At 44.1% G+C, this 22,396-nt stretch overlaps 1 protein-coding gene across 3 annotated transcripts in view; it reads left to right on the top strand.

The window, feature by feature from the left end:
- PHF12 (PHD finger protein 12) overlaps positions 1-22,396 on the top strand; it is a 93,533-nt gene that overhangs the window by 62,952 nt on the left and 8,185 nt on the right. For all 3 annotated transcript variants that reach the window (XM_068110663.2, XM_078774118.1, XM_068110664.2), the window contains exons 6-11: positions 1,297-1,429; positions 1,529-1,693; positions 2,436-2,561; positions 2,745-3,192; positions 5,711-6,354; positions 19,768-19,912. In XM_068110663.2, the coding sequence (XP_067966764.1) occupies positions 1,297-1,429; positions 1,529-1,693; positions 2,436-2,561; positions 2,745-3,192; positions 5,711-6,354; positions 19,768-19,912 (1,661 nt within the window). The remainder of the gene's footprint in view (positions 1-1,296; positions 1,430-1,528; positions 1,694-2,435; positions 2,562-2,744; positions 3,193-5,710; positions 6,355-19,767; positions 19,913-22,396) is intronic.

The following is a 22,396-nucleotide window of genomic DNA, read 5'->3' as shown; positions in this document are numbered from 1 at the left end:
TGAGCGACAGAACTTCTTGCAGAGGATTGTTGAGAAAGTAGATGGGAGGGTTGTCCAGTCGATCTTTTCGGAGAGACATAGTAAGAGTGTGAGATTTGTCAGGATTGAAAGACATGTTCCACTTGTTTGACCAGTCTGTGATTTTGTCCAGGTCTTCAGAGAGTGAGGAGGCAGCAGACTGCCGATCTGAGGGAAGAGGAATGGAGCGGCAGAGAGTGGAGTCATCAGCAAAGAGATAGAGAGGATTTTCGAGAGAGTCAGAGAGATCATTGATGAAGACCAGAAAAAGCACGGGGCCCAGAACACTGCCTTGGGGAACTCCAGCCTGAACAGGAAGAGGAGATGAGAGAAACCCATTCAGGGCCACACGTTGACGACGACTAGAGAGGAAGTCTGCCAGCCATGCGTGGAGATTTCCATGGATACCAAAGGAGGAGAGTTTGGTGAGCAGAGCGGGGTGCCAGACCGTGTCGAAGGCACGTGATATGTCGAGGGAGACAGCTCTAATTTCCTGTTTGGCATTGAGGACCTCCATCCATTGTTGAGACAGCAGAAGCAGCATGTCCAGAGTAGAGTGACCTGGTCTGAAACCAAATTGATGATCAGAGATCAAGCCATTGGAGAAGAGGAAAGATTTCATATCCGAAGCAATGATGGATTCCATGACTTTGCTGATAATTGGGAGACGGCTGATTGGTCTGTAGTTGCTAGGATCTGTTTTTGCACCTTTTTTGTGCAAAGCGGTGATGTTGGCTGATTTCCAAGCAGATGGCAGTTGACCTTGAGCAAAAGAGAGGGTGAAGAGAACAGAGAGAGGGTGAGATAGAGCAGCAGAGCAGGATTTTAGGACCCGTGGGCTGATGCCGTCGGGTCACAGTTGCAGAATCAGAGTCGAGGGTTGACAACCTTTGTCAACTCACATCACTTCCCCGACTTGGGACCGAGGCGTAACACTTGTTATAACAAGAATATGACATTGTCAACATTATTTGTTATTTGTAGGGGTCATCCTATTTTTGTGTTCCGTTCTCGCCTCATTATGCTGGGATACTGCATTCAAATCCCATGCATTGTTCCTTTGTCCAATGTTTACTTCGGTGTTTTAGTTTAACTTTAGTTTAACTAAAGTACAATGACGACTCCCAAAGTCTTTGTGACACGTGATATTTATGCAAGGTCTTTAATGAGTCTTTTGTCATTTTATTTATCACTTTATTTATTGCAATAATTGGTATTGTGTTTTTTTTTTGTGTGTGTTTGTTCAAAGTTTGACGATGATTAATCATTGTTCCACAGTTCAAGCCGCACAGCACCACTGCTTTCATGTTCCATCTGTCCCTGTCTCTTCCACCTGGACTGCTTGTCTCCCCCTCTGGCCACTGCTCCGACTGGCCGCTGGCTGTGTCCCAACCATGCAGAAACCTTTTTGGTACTATACTTGAAACACCCTGTGCATCGTTCACTCACATAATTTGATCTGAAATGAGATCTCCTTATGCACCTTGCTTTTTGTCTTCCTTTCTCCTAGCTTTCTGATCCTGACATAACGCTGTCTAGTCGTTGCCGAATTCTAGAGCGACTCCAAAGGCCTATCTCTCAACATACTGTTGCAATGACGTTCTTAAGGAAACGACATCGAGCACAAATCAAAAGAAATGCTGACACAGAGCCTCCAGCCCACCCACACATGCAGGTCAGCTAATTGTGACCCCACGGTATCCACCTCCAGTTCTTTGTACGTTTGCCTCTCTATCAGTCTCTGGATTGCCTCTGGTTCTCGTCCATCTGTGTGCCTGCCTGCATGCCTGCCTCCAGCTCACCTGCCTTCCTGCCTTCAGCTCTAGGCCGCCTGCCATCTTCCCACTTGCGTCCGTCTGCCTGCCTGCCTCCTGCTCACATCCATCCAGCTGCCTACTTCCCACTCGCACCTGTCTTCCTGCCCTCCACTCACATTTGACCGTTAGCCTGACTCCCACTCGTATCCGTCCACCTGCCTGCCTCCCCCCTTTTGTCCGTCCATCTGCCTGCCTCCCACTCGCATCCATCCGTCTGCCTGTCTCGCACTCACGTCCGTCCGTCTGCCTCCCACTCACCTCTGTCGGTTTGTCTGCTTGCCTCATGTTGACCTCTACCTGCCTGCCTTACCTGCCCCCTGTCTGTGTCTGCCAGATTTCCCCATCCCCTGTCTTTGTGTCTGCCAGCTTTCCCACACTTGTATCTGTGTGTCTTTAATGCCCTCCTACACCTGTTCTCCCACCCACGTCTGTCTGCCTATTACAGTTGCTTTATACTCTTTATTTCTCCAGTTGATACATTACATTGAATTGTTGTTGCTGTAATGGAAGCACAAGTGCATGTTATTTATTTATTTATTTTGCAGATTTGGCTTTGTTGAGTTTGTATCCTGCTGAGTTCTGTGATTTTTGTCTTTTTAGGTTCCCACTGCAATTAAGGCTCAATATCAGAATCCCTCCAACCCCCCTCCACCATCATTTCACCACCAGTGCCACCTTTTACGGAATGCTTTGCCAGCTATCTCATCATTATCCCATGAAGAACAGGTAATCTTGCCTCCTCCCCCACCCCGAAGCCCGCCATCGTGAAGTTGAACTTCTTGGAAGATATTCAGCCTTTTTCATCCCTTTTCCTAGTAGCTATCTCTCTCACATAATCTCTGCCATGTTTATTTCCTTGGCCACCTCAGCAGTTTGTTTTCAATTTTTCCCACCTTGTTTCTTCGGCAGTGGCTCAGAGCGGTTGTATCTCTGCAGTTGGGAATTGCTCGGCATTTGTCAACAAGGTCAGCCAGTCAAGTCTGCCCTTCGGCTGATCATATGCCAACGTTGGCCGGTTGTGCCAGCCCGTTGGCTGATCAGATTACTAAAATGACTGAAACGGACTGCTCATCAGCCGTTCCGAAAGCAAGATCATCAGTTCCTGCCTGCCATTCGGGTGCTTGCTCGGAAGGAATGAGGCACATGTGTCCGAGGACTAGTCAAACCTGTTTATCAGCCAAGAAAGCTGATAGATCTGGCAGCCATGCCTTCCCACCTGAGAACCAGACTGTGATATTAGCTAATGGATCCAGTTCTCCAGAAAAAGCAGCAGCTGGGGTATTGGTCAATCAAGGAAGAGGCCGAGAGGAAATGTTACCAGACCTTTTGCCACAATTGCAGGAAGCAGCTAACACAGGTACCGATGTACATACCAGTAATGCTGCTGTGTGGGTCTGTATATCCTACCTCACTGTTTATCTTCTGGTGTAAAGTATATACCAATGTGACCAATAAATCACGGCCCACAGAATGCAATGATTAAAGAAGAATAAACTTTCAATTATAAAGCTTGTATTTACGAGATACAAGCATACAATTTGCACCTTAAGTGAATTTCCCACTATTTTATTTGGAGATTCTCATCTCTTGTCCTTGGGGGTTCATGTTCGGCTGTGAAAAGCATGCAACATAATTATGCAATGCACAGCTCATCAGGTTCTCGCGAAGAAGAGACATAGCGACCTCAACATAGGTTGCTGATAATTTCAGGAAGTTCAAATGTGCTGCTTCATGGAGCATTTGTTTTTCTCCTTTAAGGATGTGAACTGGGAAATTTAACATTGATCAGATCTAGCGATTTTGGTTTGTCAAGTTTGAGTTGCTTTCCGTTTTGCAGGGAAGTAAATCAGTACAGTAATTTAAGGCTATGTTGAAGCCAGGGGAATGTAGAATGCGCAATTTTTGTTTTGAAAACGTAGGTGGGTTACGCCAACGTGGTGTTGACTAATAGAGGATGCCAATGCTGCATAATTTTTGTTACTTGCTCAATGTAGTCTGGCACAAATCCATAATGGTGGTGTTCCTGGATGCAAATCGGACTCGGGGAAATATATAAAATACGAGAAATATCCGTAGATGAGAGGTGTCTAGTCCCTGCCATTTCCTGTTGATACAAGCGGGTGGCGGTAGTGGATAAAACACACACACACGTACCAGTGATAATTGGAGCAACAGGAATGATAAGGAAGAACCTCACTGAGATTTTGAAAACTATCCCCGGGAATATTACCACAAATGAACTGCAACTGGAGGCAATCTGGGGTTCGGTGACGATCCTGAAAAGAGCCCTTGGAACAAAACTCTGAAAAAATTGAACAGTTTGGTCCATGAACTGTGATCCCTTACCGAAGAGGAGGTAGATACTTTGGGTCCTGGGAGAACTCTGTTCCACCTCCTGAAACCCGCAAATGGAGATAACAACCAACGGCACATACACACATACACTTCTTTTAGCAACAGATGCAAAAATCTCCAGATTTAGCAACAGATGCATTTCTCTTGTGACCTCAGAAACAAACAAACCATGTATGTATAACAGTCCTCACAGCTAATGCTCTCACTACCCATCCCCCCCTCCCACCGACAACATTATTAAAAGTAAATGTCATTTTAAACTTGCCCTGTGCATTTACATGTCCCAGATATGACCTTTACCATTGCTGTTAAGAAGCACCCAAACCAGATATGGTGTCTCCCTCAGGGAAGTCTTTCCAATTGCAGCTGCCCATTAAATATATAACCAAGTTGTTTACATGAGGGACTTGCGCAAGGTTCAACGTCCACTCGTGGGCAGCGATGATCAGGGGTTTGAGTAAAAAGCATCTACGATTCTTCAGGCCTTCTTACTACTGGCCCACATCATCGGGAGATTGTGCAATATGAGCAGTTGTAAGATCTCAGCCCATTTGGCGAGCTGAGAAAGTTTCCAGACTCTTGTTTTACAGAGGCATACCCCTTTTTCTCAAGTACTTTTCCAAGTATTTTCGGCTTCTTTTAGAAGCTTTGTAAGCCATTTTAAGAAGCTTTGTACACCACACATGATATACGTTAACATGCCCCAATCAACATTGCTGCTAAGGGGTTCTGTGCATGTGAGCATTCTGGGGTGCATCACATCATTTTGAAAGTCCTGTATTGGCCTATTTGCGGCAACAGTTTATTGGTGATTTGGTGTCCTGGGTATTACGGCATTTAATGACTGACCACTCTGCTGTTTCCAGCATGGAACATTGAAACAAAATATAGAGATTAGTTCTTTGCCAACTTTTTTGTGATCCTGTTATTACTTCTGCCACCAAAGGTTATGTTTTCATGCCTGTCTGTCTTGTCTGTGAACAAGAAGTCTCAAAAAGTTGTGATGGATTCAGACTAAATTTGGGGGAGAGGTAGCATATGTGACAAGGATGAAATGATTACATTTTGGTGAAGATTTGAATCTGGATCCCGATCAGAGAATTTCTAGTGATTCGTCACCATTGATAGGGCTAAAACCGATATCCAGCAGGATATCTCAAAAAGTTATGAACCGATTTGGACAAAGCTTGGTGGACAGGCTGGGTGTGTGACAAGACCGAATTGACTCGATTTTGGTGAAGATCTGAATATGGATTCGGATATGAGAATTTTTTTTTTAAAGTGATTCTTCACCATTGAGAAATCAGGTGAAAAGCGATAAATAATATGATATTGAAAAACGTTGTGGACGAGTTATGACTAAAGATGGGAGATGAGTTGGTTTGGTGACGAGAACAATCCAATTAGATTTTGGTTCAGGTCCGAATCCAGATCAGTGGGATATAAACCATAAATAAGTTTTGTGGAAGTTTACAAAACTATGATGTACCTCAATTTTTCCCCTGCCCCACAATCCACAGGAGAGCTGCACCTCCTTGATGAAGGACTTCTACATTTGTTAGCCTGGCAAAGGATGCAACAATTGCTGTCTCCAAAGAGATTGTGTAACAACGGTGCGAAAGGGCCTGTCCATGCTGCAGATCCGGAAGGGCCGCCCCGTGCCGAGGATCCGGTAGGGCCGGCCCGTGCTGAGGATCAGGAAAGGACGGCTTGCGCCGAGGACCGAGGAAAAGCATCCCTTGTCTGCCAGTTGAACGAATCAATCATAAGCAGTGAGCTTCAAGTACGAGTACAGAACAACCCTCAATGCCAACCACAAAACAAAGCTTTTGAACAACGGTGTCAGTGCCGGCAGTTGTCTAACAGTCGGTACCAGTTGTGGAAATGTAATTGGTGTTTGTCACAAACCCAGTTGCACAAGAATGAGCTGATGCCGTCTCTGAAAAACTTTGTCAAAGGGGAAAGAAAAGCTGTTCATAACGTAGAAAATGTGCTTCGAGTGCCGGCCATAGCCACGCTGGTTCCTGTGCCATGTGGGGAAGAGGTTAGACTGCATCGGCGTGTGTCGTATCTGGGAACGGCTCCTGACTCAGACGTATGTCTTCAGAATAGCGGATGCTGCTGCTCTGTGTCTGCAAAACATGCCTGCCTGTACTACGATGAGGTAATAAATGCCCTCTAACACCCCCCCCCCCCCCCCCCCCACCACCAATCCCCTACTCTATTTTCGTACTTATTACCCCAAGCACACAAAGCAAAAGGCAGGGTTAAGCAATTTGTTCATGTTCGTCTGTCTGTCTTATCAGTTTATGATTGTCAGTTTATGATTGAAGAAAAACTTATTTAAATTTAATGTTATATTTTGAACACCAATCGGAACATGAATTGAAAGACAAGTTTGTCATTTTACTGTACTTTGGCATGGAATCCGTCCCCATCGCACATGCACAGAGATGAGTTAGACATTCTATTTACCTCCGCCACCAAAGGTGGATGGAGGTTATGTTTTCACCCCTGTCTGTTTGTCTGTGAACAAAAAGTTGTGGACGGATTCGGACGAAATTTGGCAGAGATGTAGCGTATGTGACAAGGACGAAATGATTAGATTTTGGTGAAGATCCGGATTCGGATCCGGCTGCTATAATGTTTTAAGCGATTCTTCACCATTGGGAGATAGGGCCAAAAACGATACATAGCAGTATATCTCAAAAAGTTGTGGACGGACTTGGACGAAACTTGGTGGACCGGTTGGGTGTCTGACAATGACGATTCGATTCGATTTTGGTGAAGATCTGAATATGGAATCGGATATGAGAATTATTAAATTATTTAAGTGATTCTTCACCATTGGTAGATCGGGCCAAAACCGATACATAGCAGGATATCTCAAAAAGTTATGGATGGATTTGGATGAAACTTGTTGGACAGGTTGTGTGTCTGACAAGGAAAAATCGATTCAATTTCGGTGAAGATCCGGTTCCGGATCCAGCTAGTAGAATTTTTTAAGTGATTCTTCACCATTCAGTGATATGGCCAACCAGGCGGAGGTATGCTCTCTACTGAGTGCCATTCTAGTTACCCTGCACTCGTGAAGCGAAAAGCGGGGTTAAGCATTGGGACGTGGGTACTTGGGTGGTCCAGAATAATATGAGAAAAAAATTGTAACAACTTTTTAATGTTCTCACCACCCATAATTGTTCCTTTGGTCATAAAAACACTATGTGAAGTTTTAGGGATCTATTTTAATATTTAGAGGTAGCTCAACTAACTTGAAATTTCAGTATATATAGTCTATACACTATACAGGTGAAATTGGTATATAACGCAATACACAAATTACACATAAAAATGTTTAGAATACAAATTCTAAACACATCAACCAGCTGGTTATTCAGTCTTTTCCAGTTAGGCTCTTCTTGTTGCTGTCAGGGAATGTTTTCCTGTGTTCCTGCACAACCTGCAGCAGGAACTGAAGTTGATCTTCATCATGTGTCAGCAGTCCACTGAACTCCAGAATTAGTGCAACTCCTAGTTCCGCATGGTCATTTACCACTTTCATGGCCTTCACAGTCTCACACGCTGCTTTAAAATCGTCTCGGTCTTCCCAAGTCTCTGGGTCTGCTTCCAGAAAACTGTCAGGAAGGTCCATATTTTCAAAAAGCATGCGGGATTTCTGTGTAACAAAGTCTTCCAAACCACTTTCCTGAATATTTCCCAGATCAACTTGGATGCACTTCGGAGGATCTTCTTGTCCTTCATTCTCCAGTGTGTGGATCATTTGTTGTTTCACTGCTGCAGGCACATTCTTGTCAAAAAATGCAAGACCAATCAGGTCCTCTGATAAGTACCACAGATGGCCTGCTAGTTTCATGGTTGCTGCCTTCGAAATTGCTTGGTTTACATCTTTGTACTGCACCAGAGATTTTAGAAGAAGCAAATCACTGTTTGGGGCAGAAGCCGCAAGAGGAGCTGTCATCCATGCTCTGATGTAAATACAGATGGTGAAGATGGCAATGTCTCTCAGTCCTTTCTGCTCTTTGCTTGTGAGTTTGAACTGACTTCTGAACATCCAAACCTTCAGGCTATAGATGACCAACGGGCATGGTGCATGGGTCCTGGGGCCATGAACCGGACTCCTTTTGCAGGAACTCCACCCAGAAAGATTACACACAGTTCCAATAATTCCCGATAATCATCTCTTGGCTGGATTTCAGCAAGCTGACTCCCAATGAAAAGCAGATCATCCTTGATATCAGAAAGGGATTCACGACCCATATTCATCTGTGGTTGCATTATCAAAGTTATCCTGATCCAGAAATTCCCAGTGAGCCTGGAATCGTTTGAAGATTTTTTTTGTTTGTTTTTGTTTTTGTTTTTTTTGTATACTTAATCGAGGCTCGTGAAAGAGCAAACATTTACTTCACAAACAAATCAACCATACAAACAAAATATATAAAAAGAGGGAGCGGAAGACAAGATGGGGAGAGAAGGGGAAGCATACAAACACAACATTTGAGAGTAGGGAGATGTGTGGAAGGGAGAGGGCTTGGGGGGAGGAGGTGTGGGAAGGGGGGGGGGGGGGGGGAGGGAGGGAGAAGGATAAAACCCAAGGACTTCCAAGACAGAAGTTGGTATTTCAAAAAAGTGGAATTGGGGTGAAATTAGCGGGGGTAGAAAAGATCAAGGTTTTGGATGGGGGAAGATAAGAGATGGTGGTGAACAGCTGTTTTAAAGACCTGGAGGGTGGAGTGGGATTGAAGAGAGTGAGGGAGTTTGTTCCAGAGGTGGGAGAAAAGAGGAGTGAAGGTGAGCAGAGAGTCTTGATTTTGGCAGTTTAACCATAAGAGGGTTGCAGGCAGATCTTGTGCGACCTGTAGGAATATTTGCGGGACAGAGCCCAGAGAGAGCTGGTGGGGCAAGGCCAGAGAGGAGTCGGTAGAAGACGGAAAGAACACCAACCTGCCTGCGGTGAGTGAGTGAGAGGCCCTTGGAGTTAGCTTCATCGTGGGAGATTCCAATGATTCTGAATGCTTTGGTTTCAACAGCGTGAAGACGAGCTAGGTGTGAGGCAGGAGCACCAGCCCAGAGGGGAGAGCAGTATTCCATTGAGCTGCGGATGAAAGCCTTGTATGTGGTGAGGAGCTCAGGTTTGCCAAAGAAGGACTTCGCACGACGGAGGATGCCCAGTCGGCGACTGGCTTTGGAGGCCAGATTTGAAATGTGGTTTTCCCAGGAAAGATCATGGCAGATAGTGAGACCCAAAAGCTTGAGTGACAGAACTTCTTGGAGAGGATTATTCAGAAAGTGGATGGGAGGGTTGTCCAGTCGGTCTTTTCGGAGAGACATCGTAAGAGTGTGAGATTTGTCAGGATTGAAAGACATGTTCCACTTGTTTGCCCAGTCTGTGATTTTGTCCAGGTCTGCAGAGAGTGAGGAGGCTGCAGACTGCCGATCTGAGGGATGAAGAATGGAGCGACAGAGAGTGGAGTCATCAGCAAAGAGATAGAGAGGATTTTCAAGAGAGTCAGAGAGATCATTGATGAAGACCAGAAAAAGCACAGGGCCCAGAACACTGCCTTGGGGAACTCCAGCCTGAACAGGAAGAGATGAGAGAAACCCATTCAGGGCCACACGTTGACTACGACTAGAGAGGAAGTCCGCCAGCCATGCGGGGAGATTTCCATGGATACCAAAAGAGGAGAGTTTGGTGAGCAGACCGGGGTGCCAGACCGTATCGAAGGCACGTGATATGTCAAGGGAGACTGCTCTAATTTCCTGTTTGGCATTGAGGACCTCCATCCATTGTTGAGAAAGCAGAAGCAGCATGTCCAGATTAAGATGTGTTTAGATTAAGCATGTCATGTCCAGATTAAGCATGTCATGATTAAGATCTCTGGTCCAGAGGAGGCCTATGCAGCTCACAAACACTGCTCCAATCACAATTTCAAGTATGTGGTGGCGACAAGCAAGAAATAGCAGTTCGGTGCCCAGTCCTTGTTCAATTAACACACATGCTACGGCCAGCCTACTCTACAGGGTACAATGCATACTGCATAGACCCCTCAAAACATATTTTTCTTCATAAAACATCAACAAGGCATGCAGGGTATTCATAACTCAACTTAAAATTCCTGTAAAAGTATGCGACAATCAGAAACTGTTTCAGTGTCCATGGTATTGTCAGACGTTAGTGTAAGACCATATAGGCTAGTGGCCAAATTAGGTTTTGGGTGGCATACCCCTACCCAAGGTAGAACAAGTCACAACCTATTTTTTCTTGAAGAGGGATGTTTGGGGAGTTCGAAAATCATGGTTGTGAACCTGAGATCATTGCACAACATTTTGAAAATCACGTTTACATATGTGTACCACTGCAGACTGCAAAAATGGATTTAATCGCCACAGATTTTGGCTCATATTGGCTCATATATTTGTTAATACTGGTGCTACAAACACAAATTTGGTACCAAAATGTGCGGAATGATGACATATATATCTGTAAAAACCATTTGTGATGTAACAAAGGCTTTTGTGTGACCTACAGGCAAAAATAGTGCAATTTTACTCAACAAATCAGCTTCGGGTTTACCAATAAATATCAACAAAAACATTAATTACTTCAAAAATATTGGACTTGCAGTCATACTTGTTACATCAACATAATCCAAGTTTATTTACCCTTTGAAAAATATATCTAATGATATAATTGTCACTGAAATGATATAGTTATAACTGAAATCATATGTCGCCCCACTAATGCTGACCGATAGAAATCCCGAAGCAGATATGCAACATGAAGAATTGACTTAAGATTCTGACACAATTGTGAAAGTGACTTTTATAGACATCATGTTGATATAAGCTATTTCACATATGACGATAATGAATTCATAACATGCACTGTAACGTATGTACATCTATTACATGAAGTAATACATGTAATACATTTAAAAGTTCAGTCACGCTCTTCATCAGTGCTGTCGTCAAAGACAACAGAATCATCAACATTTGGACAATCGTCTGCACTACACGAGCAGAATTCAGTGCAGGTCAGTCCTGCAGAGATACAATGACATGTTCTGCTCTGCCTACAGTCATCGTCGGTGCAGTAGAGATGCGTGAGATCTCGAACCTCCCTTGGGGCTGCATCCTTTTGGAACATGACAGGCTCAAGTTTGTTGTCTCTGACCTGCCATCCATTACCATCGGGGTTCCAAAGTACAGGCTTCGCTACATGGCTGTGGGTCCATATCGCCACCTGGTAATTTGCTCGCTTCAGATGTTGTTCGAAAGCATCGTCTGTTGGTGGGAAGAGAGATGCTGGTTTGTCACTTGTGCAGGCATAAACATAACGAAGTTGGTCGAGTGTGTGACTTGACTTTGAACCATACAACGACAGAGCATATTTTGTGGCAGTGCTGACGACATTGGTTGTATCTCTGGTTTGGCCTAACCGTGACAGTGGTGCCAAGTGTGCAATGTTTTGCTTGAGTTTCGAATATGCAGTGCGTTTCCCGACTTTGAACAGCGAGGAGGTTGTGTCACAGCCACTTATAGCATGTGATGCTGGCAAGCAACTTGACGTATCCTGACCGATGTCGTCCGTTATTCTGTTGACAGGAATGAATCTCTGACGATTCGTTGTTTTTGTCCAGTGACCTGCATTCATGTACACTTTGGTGTCCCCAAACATGCCTTTCCCACAGTAATAGATGAGTAGGACCAACACGTCAGTGTCATCACATCGTACAATGACCCTTGAGTGTGCTCTGGCGAGATGGATAGCATGTAGCAGGAGCCGTGTGTCAGCCTCCTCATGTGTGCTGAACAATTCAGGTAGTTCCCGGATGCCTCTATGATCCACAACTTTAACTAGCAGGCCATCGTTAAAGCCTCCTGCCAGTGTGACAGATTGGTTTTCCTCAAGCTGCAATTGGGCGGCTACTGTCAAGTAACTGCAGAGGAAATCGGCAAGCGCTGATTTGTTTGTGGTGTTCTTCAGGAACTTCCTGTAGTTTGGAACTGTGCGTTGTCCATCGATGACATATCTGGGTGTTGACTCTCCACCAGTGCGACGTTCTCTTTCCAGCTGCTTGATAGAGAGTGGTACATCATACCTGTCAAAAACCAATGTAACTGATGTCACACCTTGGTTACTAGCAAGCAGTGACTGAATCTTCTGCATTATGGTACGTCCGAGATCGTCAAATGTGTCGAACTGGGCTTCATCAAGTGCCTGAAGTAGTGCCATCCCATCAATGACATAAGCAGTATCATGTTGGTCAGAGGGTTCGAGCACCTGGACTTCCTCACAATTAGCTTCTAACTTCTTTGCCAGATCCGCCTTGTTGGTTTTTCGCATTGTCCCATCATTGTTGAAGAGGGACGGTGGCACAGGAGCCAGTTCATGTGTCAGGACTTGTTCCAGACTGACATCGCGTTTCTTTGAGACAGCAAGCAGCCGCCGGAAAAGTACTTCTGAATCCACCATCAATTTATCTCGTTTGTTGGTTTTCATGGGTTTTGACATGTCCGCAAACGTTGGTGTCTTTGTTCGTGAGTCTGTTTCCCAGAAACTCTTGGTTTGGTCAGCAAGAAATCGCTTTTCGATAAAATTTTTGTTGCATTTCTGGGCGTCTGTTAAGAAATGTCCAAGTCCGTTTGATACTTCTTGTGAAGCAACCTGGCCTGTGGCGATGTTGACCAATTCGTCAGGTACAGTACGTAGGTCAAACGGATTTTGTACGTTTGATACAAATTCCGTGATCTTGGTAACATCTTGTTCATCCCTTACCATCCTTGTCTTTCCATGCTCAGCGTGGTTTGTGGAAGCTACTTCAGTGTCCCCATCACAGAGTTCTTTAAAAGCCTCTGTATATTGTGCTGTGACATGTCGAGTGACCATCCATCTGGTAAGGGCACCTTTCCTCAAGGTAAACCCGATGACACCTCCCTGGCTCTTCCCCTCACGGTTAATTGTTTGTTCAAGTGCTTGGTCACTAGCAACAGCATTGAACCGGCGCAAAGACCTACGGACCACAAATCCACCTTCCTGCAGATATTGATAGGATTTTGGGTGCAATTCCCGAAGTGATAGCATATCATTCAAATATCCTGGCAAATATTTGGCATAATTTCCTCTGTCTGCAGCTCGGCACCAGGGTATAGTCTCACAGACGGCGATGAGATGGAGTTCGAACAGTCCCTCGCGCTCTGCTCTCAGAAGTCGCAGCAAGATGTTTACTCCCTGCATAAATGTATCCCAGTAGGCAAATGTTTCAGACTGTGTCCTACCTGCATTTGTGAACTCTTGTTGTAGTGCTTGCAAAGGTGCTATGTGCTCTGATTCAAGTTGTTTCGTCAGTGTTATTGCGGATTCCCTGTCTCCTGCTTTGAAAGCATTCTGGATCTCTCTCACAAGCCTGTACATGTCGTCTTTGGGCAACATGGTGTGTTCCTGTTGTTGCAACCATGTCCAAAATGCTTCCTGATAGAGGCGGTATAAAGCCTCCAACACCAGCTTCATTGCTCTGTTTCCTCTGGATACTTGCTTTCCTTGGACCACAGCTTTGCAGTTGCGGGTGCATAGACGTCTGAGTCCACCAGCATTGAAAGGAGACCACCATCGCCATACAGTTTTCCAATACTTGCTACAAATGACATTGTTAAATGCATGCCACCCAGTCGCATTGTAAGCTTTCCATCTAGAGCTGCAGGCTTATTCCACATGATCTGCTGAGCCTTGCTGTAGATCGCACAGTCAGCTGTTACTAGGATATGTGGTTGTCCGAGTTTAGCAGCGATCTGGACCAACCTCAGGAGGATGGTGTATATGGTGGAAAGGTCTGTTGGAGGAGCACGGATAAAAGGTAAGTAACACGTTGTTGCAACTGGTAGGTTTCTTTCCGACAGGAACGCATTGGATGCAGTCCACGATGGAACAGCCTGCTTCTCATCATTGGCAATACGGTAAACTTTCTATGCTAGATCTTTGGATTCAGCTGCTTTGAGTTCCGAACTGTCCTTGCCAACGTCGATTAATGACACATCATTGACAGGCGGTGGCTCTGGTCGTTTGGCAGGTTTGTTATACCTTAAAGGAATACACAAAACATGTAAGTTACTGGGAGCATAAAATATACACTTTCACTAAGTTTGTGATGCCTGCACCCATGTGTTCAAAGACGTACTACATACTACACCTATAACTACTGACAAGCAAAACCAACACCATACACATAAAGGTTCTCACCAATTGTAGAATCATGTATCTCATTACCACTGCAATTACCAAAATACATGTACATACTGTAATACTGTTCATAATATATATTGGATTTGTTAACAGGATTATGTAAGTTACTTGCTTACCTCTGCAGATCTTCAGACCATGGCAGAGCTCTTTCACCAACGGAGAGCGATTTCCGTGGCAATCGTGGAATGCCCTGACCTTCACCGTTGTCATGTTGGATCTTTCCTCTGTAGAACAGCACAGCTGCCATGGCATGAGTAGTGGATTTTCCGTCCAATGTAGCTTCATTCTGATCAAAATTATCTATAGCAGCGTCGACGATCGGATACTCATCGATGCAGCGTAGGTTTTGAAGAACTTTGGGGATGTAAATATCCTCCGAGGCAGTTTGATCAACAGCCACAGATGTGAGGAAACGTCTCACCTCATCATAGGACACACAGTGTCCTAATTCATGAAGCATGTCAATGAGATGCTTGCTTCCCAATTCATGATGCACCTGCAAGGCTAAACCAAGCGTTATTGTGGAGTACACTCGACGGCTCTGTGATATTATATTGTGACAAATGGCGATCGTCCTCAGGTTGTTCTTCATAACACTTTCATCACTACAGCTGGTTACATTCGTGTGTGATTTGTCACTGGTGCACCACTGAATAAAGTCGTAGAGTGTATTAGGAACGAATTCTGCACAGTGCTGAATATCTGTTTCCTCGACAGGTGCATACATATTTCCAACATGCTCGATATCAGCCATGTGCTTCCTCAGGATACCAGCTGCAGCATGCAAAGTATGCATTTCACTATCTATGGCTGATGGTACATCAGACGGGATGTCTTCATATTCTGGTTCATCAGTCATGCTCTGCAGAATCGTGGCTTTTCTCAGGGCATCACCTAAGGTCACAGAAGAAGAGCATATGATGTCAGTGTGGCCATCAAATGTTACACAGACTATTTGGTCACCATAATATTTAGTTAATCGCTCCTTCAACTTCCAAGTTTTATACTGTTCTGCATTCATGGTACCCAGTGAAACCAAATATCCAACGTATTCATCTTTCAGATGAACGAGGGGTGTCACTGTCTTAGTTTTGGAGAACACAGTTTGTTCCAGATAACATTTCAGTTCATCAAAAGCTTCATTATGTAATGTGCCCATTGTTTCCTCTCCTGATTTACGAATTGCAGCAGTGATGTTCCGTTCTGAAATATAGTGTGAATAGCATAACCTGTGGTACTTGGCATCATAGGCGAACAAATCTGGAAAGGCAAGCATGCGCACGTGTATTTTATTGTCTTGTCTTTTGTCAGCTGCTGCCAGAACATTTTCTCTGGTGGACTGTCCAGTTCCTGTAGATACCGGTGTAAGCTTGTTTCTGGAAGTGTTGGATTTTCCACAAATGAAGCAGTTAGTCCTGATGTCAAACCCAGCTGTTTCATTTCTGCTGATTCTTGTGTGTTCTGTTGCCGCAGACGTGCATGGTTGCTGGTCACTCTCACTGGGGTTGGATGTGGAGATATTTGACTTGCTGGTATACTTGGCCCGACACGATTTGTGGAATCATACTTTCAAATCAAGACTCAATATGTCTTGTTGCAAAGGCCAGATACTTTCATAAACGTCATCTTTTCTGATTTGACTTGCTTTGAAGATTGCACTCAAACCATTAAATGTTGGGTTCTTTACAACTTCTTGCTTTTTAGGGTTGAGGGGTTTAAAGCATATGATGCAGTGGTCAGTGTCAATTTTACGACGCTTCACAACAGGTGGCTCCAGATCCATAATTGCAGATCAATTGTCAGCACAAGCATCTGAAATGAAATAATGAAAGATAAGTATATATCAGTAGTTTTAGAAAAAGGCAATCAAGCTCAAAATTGATTTTCTGCAACTGGATTTAAAATCATTCTTGTTTGGTTAATGCATATACATGTATTATAAATTAATCAATGTCGGTTACTTTTAGGGGGGGTGACATATGGTTTCGGTAATAACTCTATTAATTCAACTGATTTATCTTTATGAGTTATATTTCTAAAAAGGAGAATGATAGAGGGTTATTTTGATGTAATATGTAGTAATACAACTCAAATACTTATGAAGAAATTAATTGTTTAGTTGATATTTATTGGTAAACCCGAAGCTGATTTATTGCGCAAAATTCCACTATTTTTGCCTGCAGGTCACACAAAAGCCTTTGTTACATCACAAATGGTTTTTACACATATATATGTCATCATTCCGCACATTTTGGTACCAAATTTATGTTTGTAGCACCAGTATTAACAAATATATGAGCCAATATGAGCCAAAATCTGTGGCGATTAAATCCATTTTTGCAGTCTGCAGTGGTACATATGTAAACGTGATTTTCAAAATGTTGTGCAATGATCTCAGGTTCACAACCATGATTTTCTAACTCCCCAAACATCCCTCTTCAAGAAAAAATAGGTTGTGACTTGTTCTACCGTGGGTAGGGGTTTCTCACATTTTAGGCCCCTTTTTTAATTTGGCCACTAGCCTAATATAGGGAAACTTTGATGACCATGAGCTACCCATAAATATTATTCAATTTCATTTTTATTTCACCAGCAATGTTTTTTTAGGTATTGGAACAGTTCTGGGGGGTGAGAACATGACATTTAAAAAAAAAAAATTGTGGACCACCCCAGTGGGTACGTTAAGCATTGGTACGTGGGTACGTAAGGTACGTGTGCCGTATGTCATGTCTGCATTTTAAAAAATTTATTTTCTCAGCAACCGTTGGTCCGATTGACATGAAATTTTCACCATAGGAGGGCCTCCACCTGTAGAATATTTTAATGATTATTATGACGTCATAGGTCACTTGGTGCAGGCACCATATTGGAAAAACATCGCATCTCTATCTCTGAAACCACTCCATAGAAAAAATTGAGACCTGGCTCATTGTCAACTACTCCCAATGGGGAATAAGATATGTTAATGATGATGTAATCGGTGCCTTTATTATGACGTCATAATTCGACAAATATAACACTTATCCATCCGATCATTATCCAAAAAAATTCAGCAACTGTTGGTCTGATTGACACGAAATTTTCATCATAGGAGCGCCGCTTCCTTAAGAATATTTTAATGATAATCATGACGTCATAGGTCATGTAGTACAGGCGCCATCTTGGAAAAACCGAAAAATGTTGCACCTCTATTTCCTAAAAACCACTGCATGGAAAAAATTGAAACATGGCTCATTGAAAAGAACTCCATATGGGGAATAAGTGTTGTTAACGATGATGTCATTGGTGCCATAATTATGACCATAATTCGACAGGGACAACGCTTAGTCTGATCAGTTTGAAATGTATTGAGCGTGATCTATGCAACAATTATATTAGAGAATATAAATTTATGATGTCATCGCTCACGTGGTCTGGCAGCCATATTGGATCAAAGAAAAAAATGTTCAAAAACAGAAGAGTTGGCTCGCAACAAGTTGACTGCGCAGGGTAAGTATTCTATGAATACCATCTAGTTTACTCTGTCTTCCTTCCTGGCAGTCAAACAAAATTGAGAACCGTTTCAAACAGGAAAGTCATTGTTTTTAAGGACGTTATAAAGGACTCGAAGAACAGGCACGAATAGCTAATGTGCTTTGTTGGATAAGGTAATGTAATGTAATAGACACTGGGGAAAACCAGAAATGATTTATTTATAATAATAATAATAATAATAATACATTTATTACATTTATTATTTTATATAGTGCTTTTCAAGAAGCCCAAAGACACTTTGACAGAGTACAAAAAAACAAGTGCAAAAAGACAAAAATCAACAGGTAAATAATCAAAGCAAAAGGAAGGAGAAGGAGAAGAGATAGTCAGCGGTTAAATGCTGTGGGTTAAATGTTGAATGCAGTGTTGAACAGGTGGGTCTTGAGTGATGTTTTGAATGTGGTGAGTGAGGAGGAGTCTCTGATGGTGTGAGGTCGTGAGTTCCAGAGGGTGGGAGCAGCAATGGAGAAGGCCCTGCCCCCCCAGGATCTGAATTTGGTCCGCATGGGGGGGGGGGGGGAGGAGGTCAGGAGGTTGGTACCAGCAGAGCGGAGGTTGCGGGTGGGAGTGTGTCTGGAGAGGAGGTCAGTCAGGTAGGATGGGGCCAGGTTATGGAGGGCTTTGTAGGTCAAGAGGAGGATTTTGTACTGGATTCTCTGGGGGATGGGGAGCCAGTGAAGCTTGTAAAGGACGGGGGTGATGTGGTCACGGGTCCGGGAATGGGTGAGTAGACGGGCAGCGGAGTTCTGAATGTATTGGAGTTTATTGATGATTATTGAGGGTGAACCAAAGAGGAGGCTGTTGCAGTAGTCCAGACGGGAGGTGATGAAGGCGTGGATGAGGGTTTCTGCAGCCGTGGAGGAGAGGGATGGACGGAGACGGGCGATGTTTTTCAGGTGAAAGAAGGCTGTCTTTGTGATCTGTTTAGTGTATTTGTCGAAGGAGAGGGTTTGGTCAAAGATGATGCCAAGATTCCGGATGTGAGGGGAGGTGGATACTGGGAAACCGTCGATGTTGAGGGCAAAGTTAGTTATGGGTGGATTTGGTGAGCGTTTTTGGGCCAATGATGATTATTTCAGATTTATCATAGTTAAGTTTGAGGAAGTTGATTTGAAGCCAGGATTTTATTTCAGTGATGCAGTTTGTCAGGATAGAGTGGGTGGCGGTGGAGATGGACTTGGTGGAGATGAAAAGCTGGATGTCATCGGCGAAGCAGTGGAATTGGAGACCATGATGGCGGATTAAGTGACCAAGGGGGGACAGGTACAGGATGAAGAGGGGGGGGGGGGGGCAAGAACTGAACCTTGGGGGACACCTTGGGGGTTTATGCACCTTTAAACCTCTTTAAACATTTATTCAAATTGAATTATATAATTGAACACTGTCGAACACAAATTGCCTTCATCATACTTCAAGAACCATGCTATATATCGATATAGAGCATGAGAGGCCGATATAGAGCATGAGAGGCCGTGGCATGTGAGAGGGACAGTATCGTGGTGAAGAAGCCGCTGATTTACACTGCATTCAATGGTGAAAAGCCTCCATCTCCAAAACTGCGACTCAACATTGTCTTATTACAGTGTATAAGGGTGGTTTATAAGACTGCTTCAGTAACGCTAAATGGATTTTTTAAACGATCTTTAAAATAATTATTTTATTAAAATGGAAGTACTGTATATACTTGAACACTGTGTGGGGTATCGTGTTCTATGAACTCTAGTTGTAAATGCTAGATTTTGTACTTGTCTCACTCACCTACCTCCCTTACCCTTACTGTCCCCACAGAGCTCTCAGCAGTGGGAATTGTTAAATTATTCGTCTTACGGAACGCTCGTGGATGGAGTTACGTACGGATGTGATAATCCAACTCTTTCTTCTGCTCCATCACCCCCTCCGTCTCCACTTGTCTCTCGCCTTCGCAGTCTCATAAGTGAGTTGTGAGCTGACCTGTTGCATCATGCTCTTCTTTCAGACCTGCTTTAGCAACTGAATGAAGTCAAGATGTGACATTGAATTTAGCATTTAGCTCTTACACGAGCCTCGATTCTGTATACCACCAAAAAAAAAAAATTGTTAATGCAGTTGCTAATACAGAGGATGGAGAGCAGAATATAAGCAGCCACAAATAACTCTGGTTATGGGATGGCCTAGAATGAAATTAATCTGTTGCTTTGAGTCACTGCTTTACATCAGAGGGACAATACTGAAACTCTTTTGAAAAAAATTGAAAGGCCACTGTCCTACTTTTCCATCTGTTTTTTTTTGTTTGTTTGTTTTTAACAATGGAATAATATCCCGGTGTGTACCCTGGTTTAGAATAGGTACACCGTATCCCTGCGTGTCCTAAGAGGGTTGGCGTCAGGAAGGGCATCCGGCCATAAAAACATTGCCTCAAAAAGAGAACCATGACAATTACAACTACATATGAGCAGGGTACAGCCTGAAGTGGAGATTGGTTTCTGAGGTTTGGGACAGGGAATGTAGGGACAATGACAGGGAGATCAGGGTGATGGGAGGTTAATGTGGTGGAAGTATTGGTGGAAGAAGTGGTGGAAGTATTGGTCAGAAGAATAGTGGACATATGTTGTGTGCAAGAGACGAGATGGAAGGGAAGTGGTGTGAGAATGGTGAAGGGTAGGCAGGGACAGAAATACAAGTTTGTGTGGCAAGGGTGCCCGGAGGTCGTGAATGGTGTTGGTGTCATGTTTTCTGAGGAGTTTGTTGACAGTGTGGTGAGTGTGACTAGAGTGAGTGAAAGGTTGATGGTGAAAATGAAGTGGTGGAAGTATTGGTCAGAAGAATAGTGGACATATGTTGTGTGCAAGAGACGAGATGGAAGGGAAGTGGTGTGAGAATGGTGAAGGGTAGGCAGGGACAGAAATACAAGTTTGTGTGGCAAGGGTGCCCGGAGGTCGTGAATGGTGTTGGTGTCATGTTTTCTGAGGAGTTTGTTGACAGTGTGGTGAGTGTGACTAGAGTGAGTGAAAGGTTGATGGTGAAAATGATGATTGGAAACCTCTTGGTGAATGTCATCTTGGGATATGCTCCGCAGGTTGGTCGGAGCGATGAAGAGAAGGACAAGTTCTGGTGTGCGATAGAGAAGCTGATGGAAAACGTGAAAGATGAGGAAGTTGTTGTGGTAGGAGGAGACCTAAATGGACATGTGGGAAGGAGTATCGATGGTTTTGAGGGAGTTCATGGGGGTTATGGATATGGTGTGAGAAATGGAGAAGGTGAAAGGATTTTGGAGTTTGCTGATGGAGCTGATTTGTTGATTTGTAATACTCAGTTCCAGAAAGAGGATAATAAGCTTGTTACATACACGTCAGGTGGGTCGACGACAACCGTTGACTACCTGATGGTGCGTAGGCGAGATAGGGGGCACCTCTGCCCTCCGGGACACAAAGGTGATCCCGGGGGAGGAGGCTGTTTCACAGCACCACTTGGTTGTCTGCGACATCAGGATGAAAGGTGCGAGGAGAGCTCGGCGGGTGAAGTACCAACCGAGAATGAATGTGGAGGTTGAAAGAGGTGACAGTGAGGGAGGCATTAAAAGAGAGGCTGAGTGTGGTAGAGGATGATGTGGTTGAGCTTGAAAGTGGTTGGATGTCAATGAGAGATGGTCTGTTGGGAGCCGTTGGTGAGGTGTGTGGATGGACAAAAGGACCACCGAGGCACTCGGAAACATGGTGGTGGGATGATGAAGTTGGAAAAAGGATTGACGAGAAGAGGAAGAAGTTCAAGGAGTGGCAAAAGGCGAAGGGTACGGGAGCAGAAAAAGCATAGCGTGAAAGTTATAAGGCAGCCAAGAAGGCTGCAAAGAAAGAGGTAACAAAGGCGAAGGAGGCATGTTGGAAAATGTTCGGAGAACGCCTGGATTCGGAAGAGGGTCAGAGAGCGGTATTCAGGATTGCAAAGCAGATAGCGAAAGAGAGGTGTGATGTGATGGGGGTGAGTTGCTTGAAGGATGAAGTGGGACAAATCATTGTGGACCCAGATGGAATTAAAGGAAGATGGAAGAGATATATGGAAATACTGTTGAATACAGAGAATGAATGGGATGGCAACATAGAGAGTAACCCAGTTTTAGGACCGGCAGAGAAGATAACTGAGAAGGATGTTGAGGAAGCGATAAAAGCAATGAAGAGTAGAAAAGCGGGAGGGCCGACGGGAGTTGTGGGAGATATGTTGAAGGCAGCAGGAAGTTGGGGTGTGAAGAGAATGACAGAGATCAGTAATCTGGTGGTGAAAGAAGGCCGCATTCCAGTGGTTTGGGAACTGAGTACCCTCGTCCCTCTTTTCAAGGGGAAAGGTGACCCTCTGGAGTGTGGCTCGTACCGAGCGATAAAGTTATTGGGGCATGGAATGAAGGTATTGGAAAGGGTGTTGGAGAGGAGGTTAAGGAAGTTGGGAG

This window comes from Myxine glutinosa, chromosome 3 (genome assembly GCF_964187855.1).
Source record: "Myxine glutinosa chromosome 3, kmMyxGlut1.1, whole genome shotgun sequence".
In the NCBI taxonomy this organism is placed as follows: domain Eukaryota; kingdom Metazoa; phylum Chordata; class Myxini; order Myxiniformes; family Myxinidae; genus Myxine; species Myxine glutinosa.
Note: the sequence above shows the minus strand (reverse complement) of the source record. Positions and strands in the feature narration are given on the sequence as shown.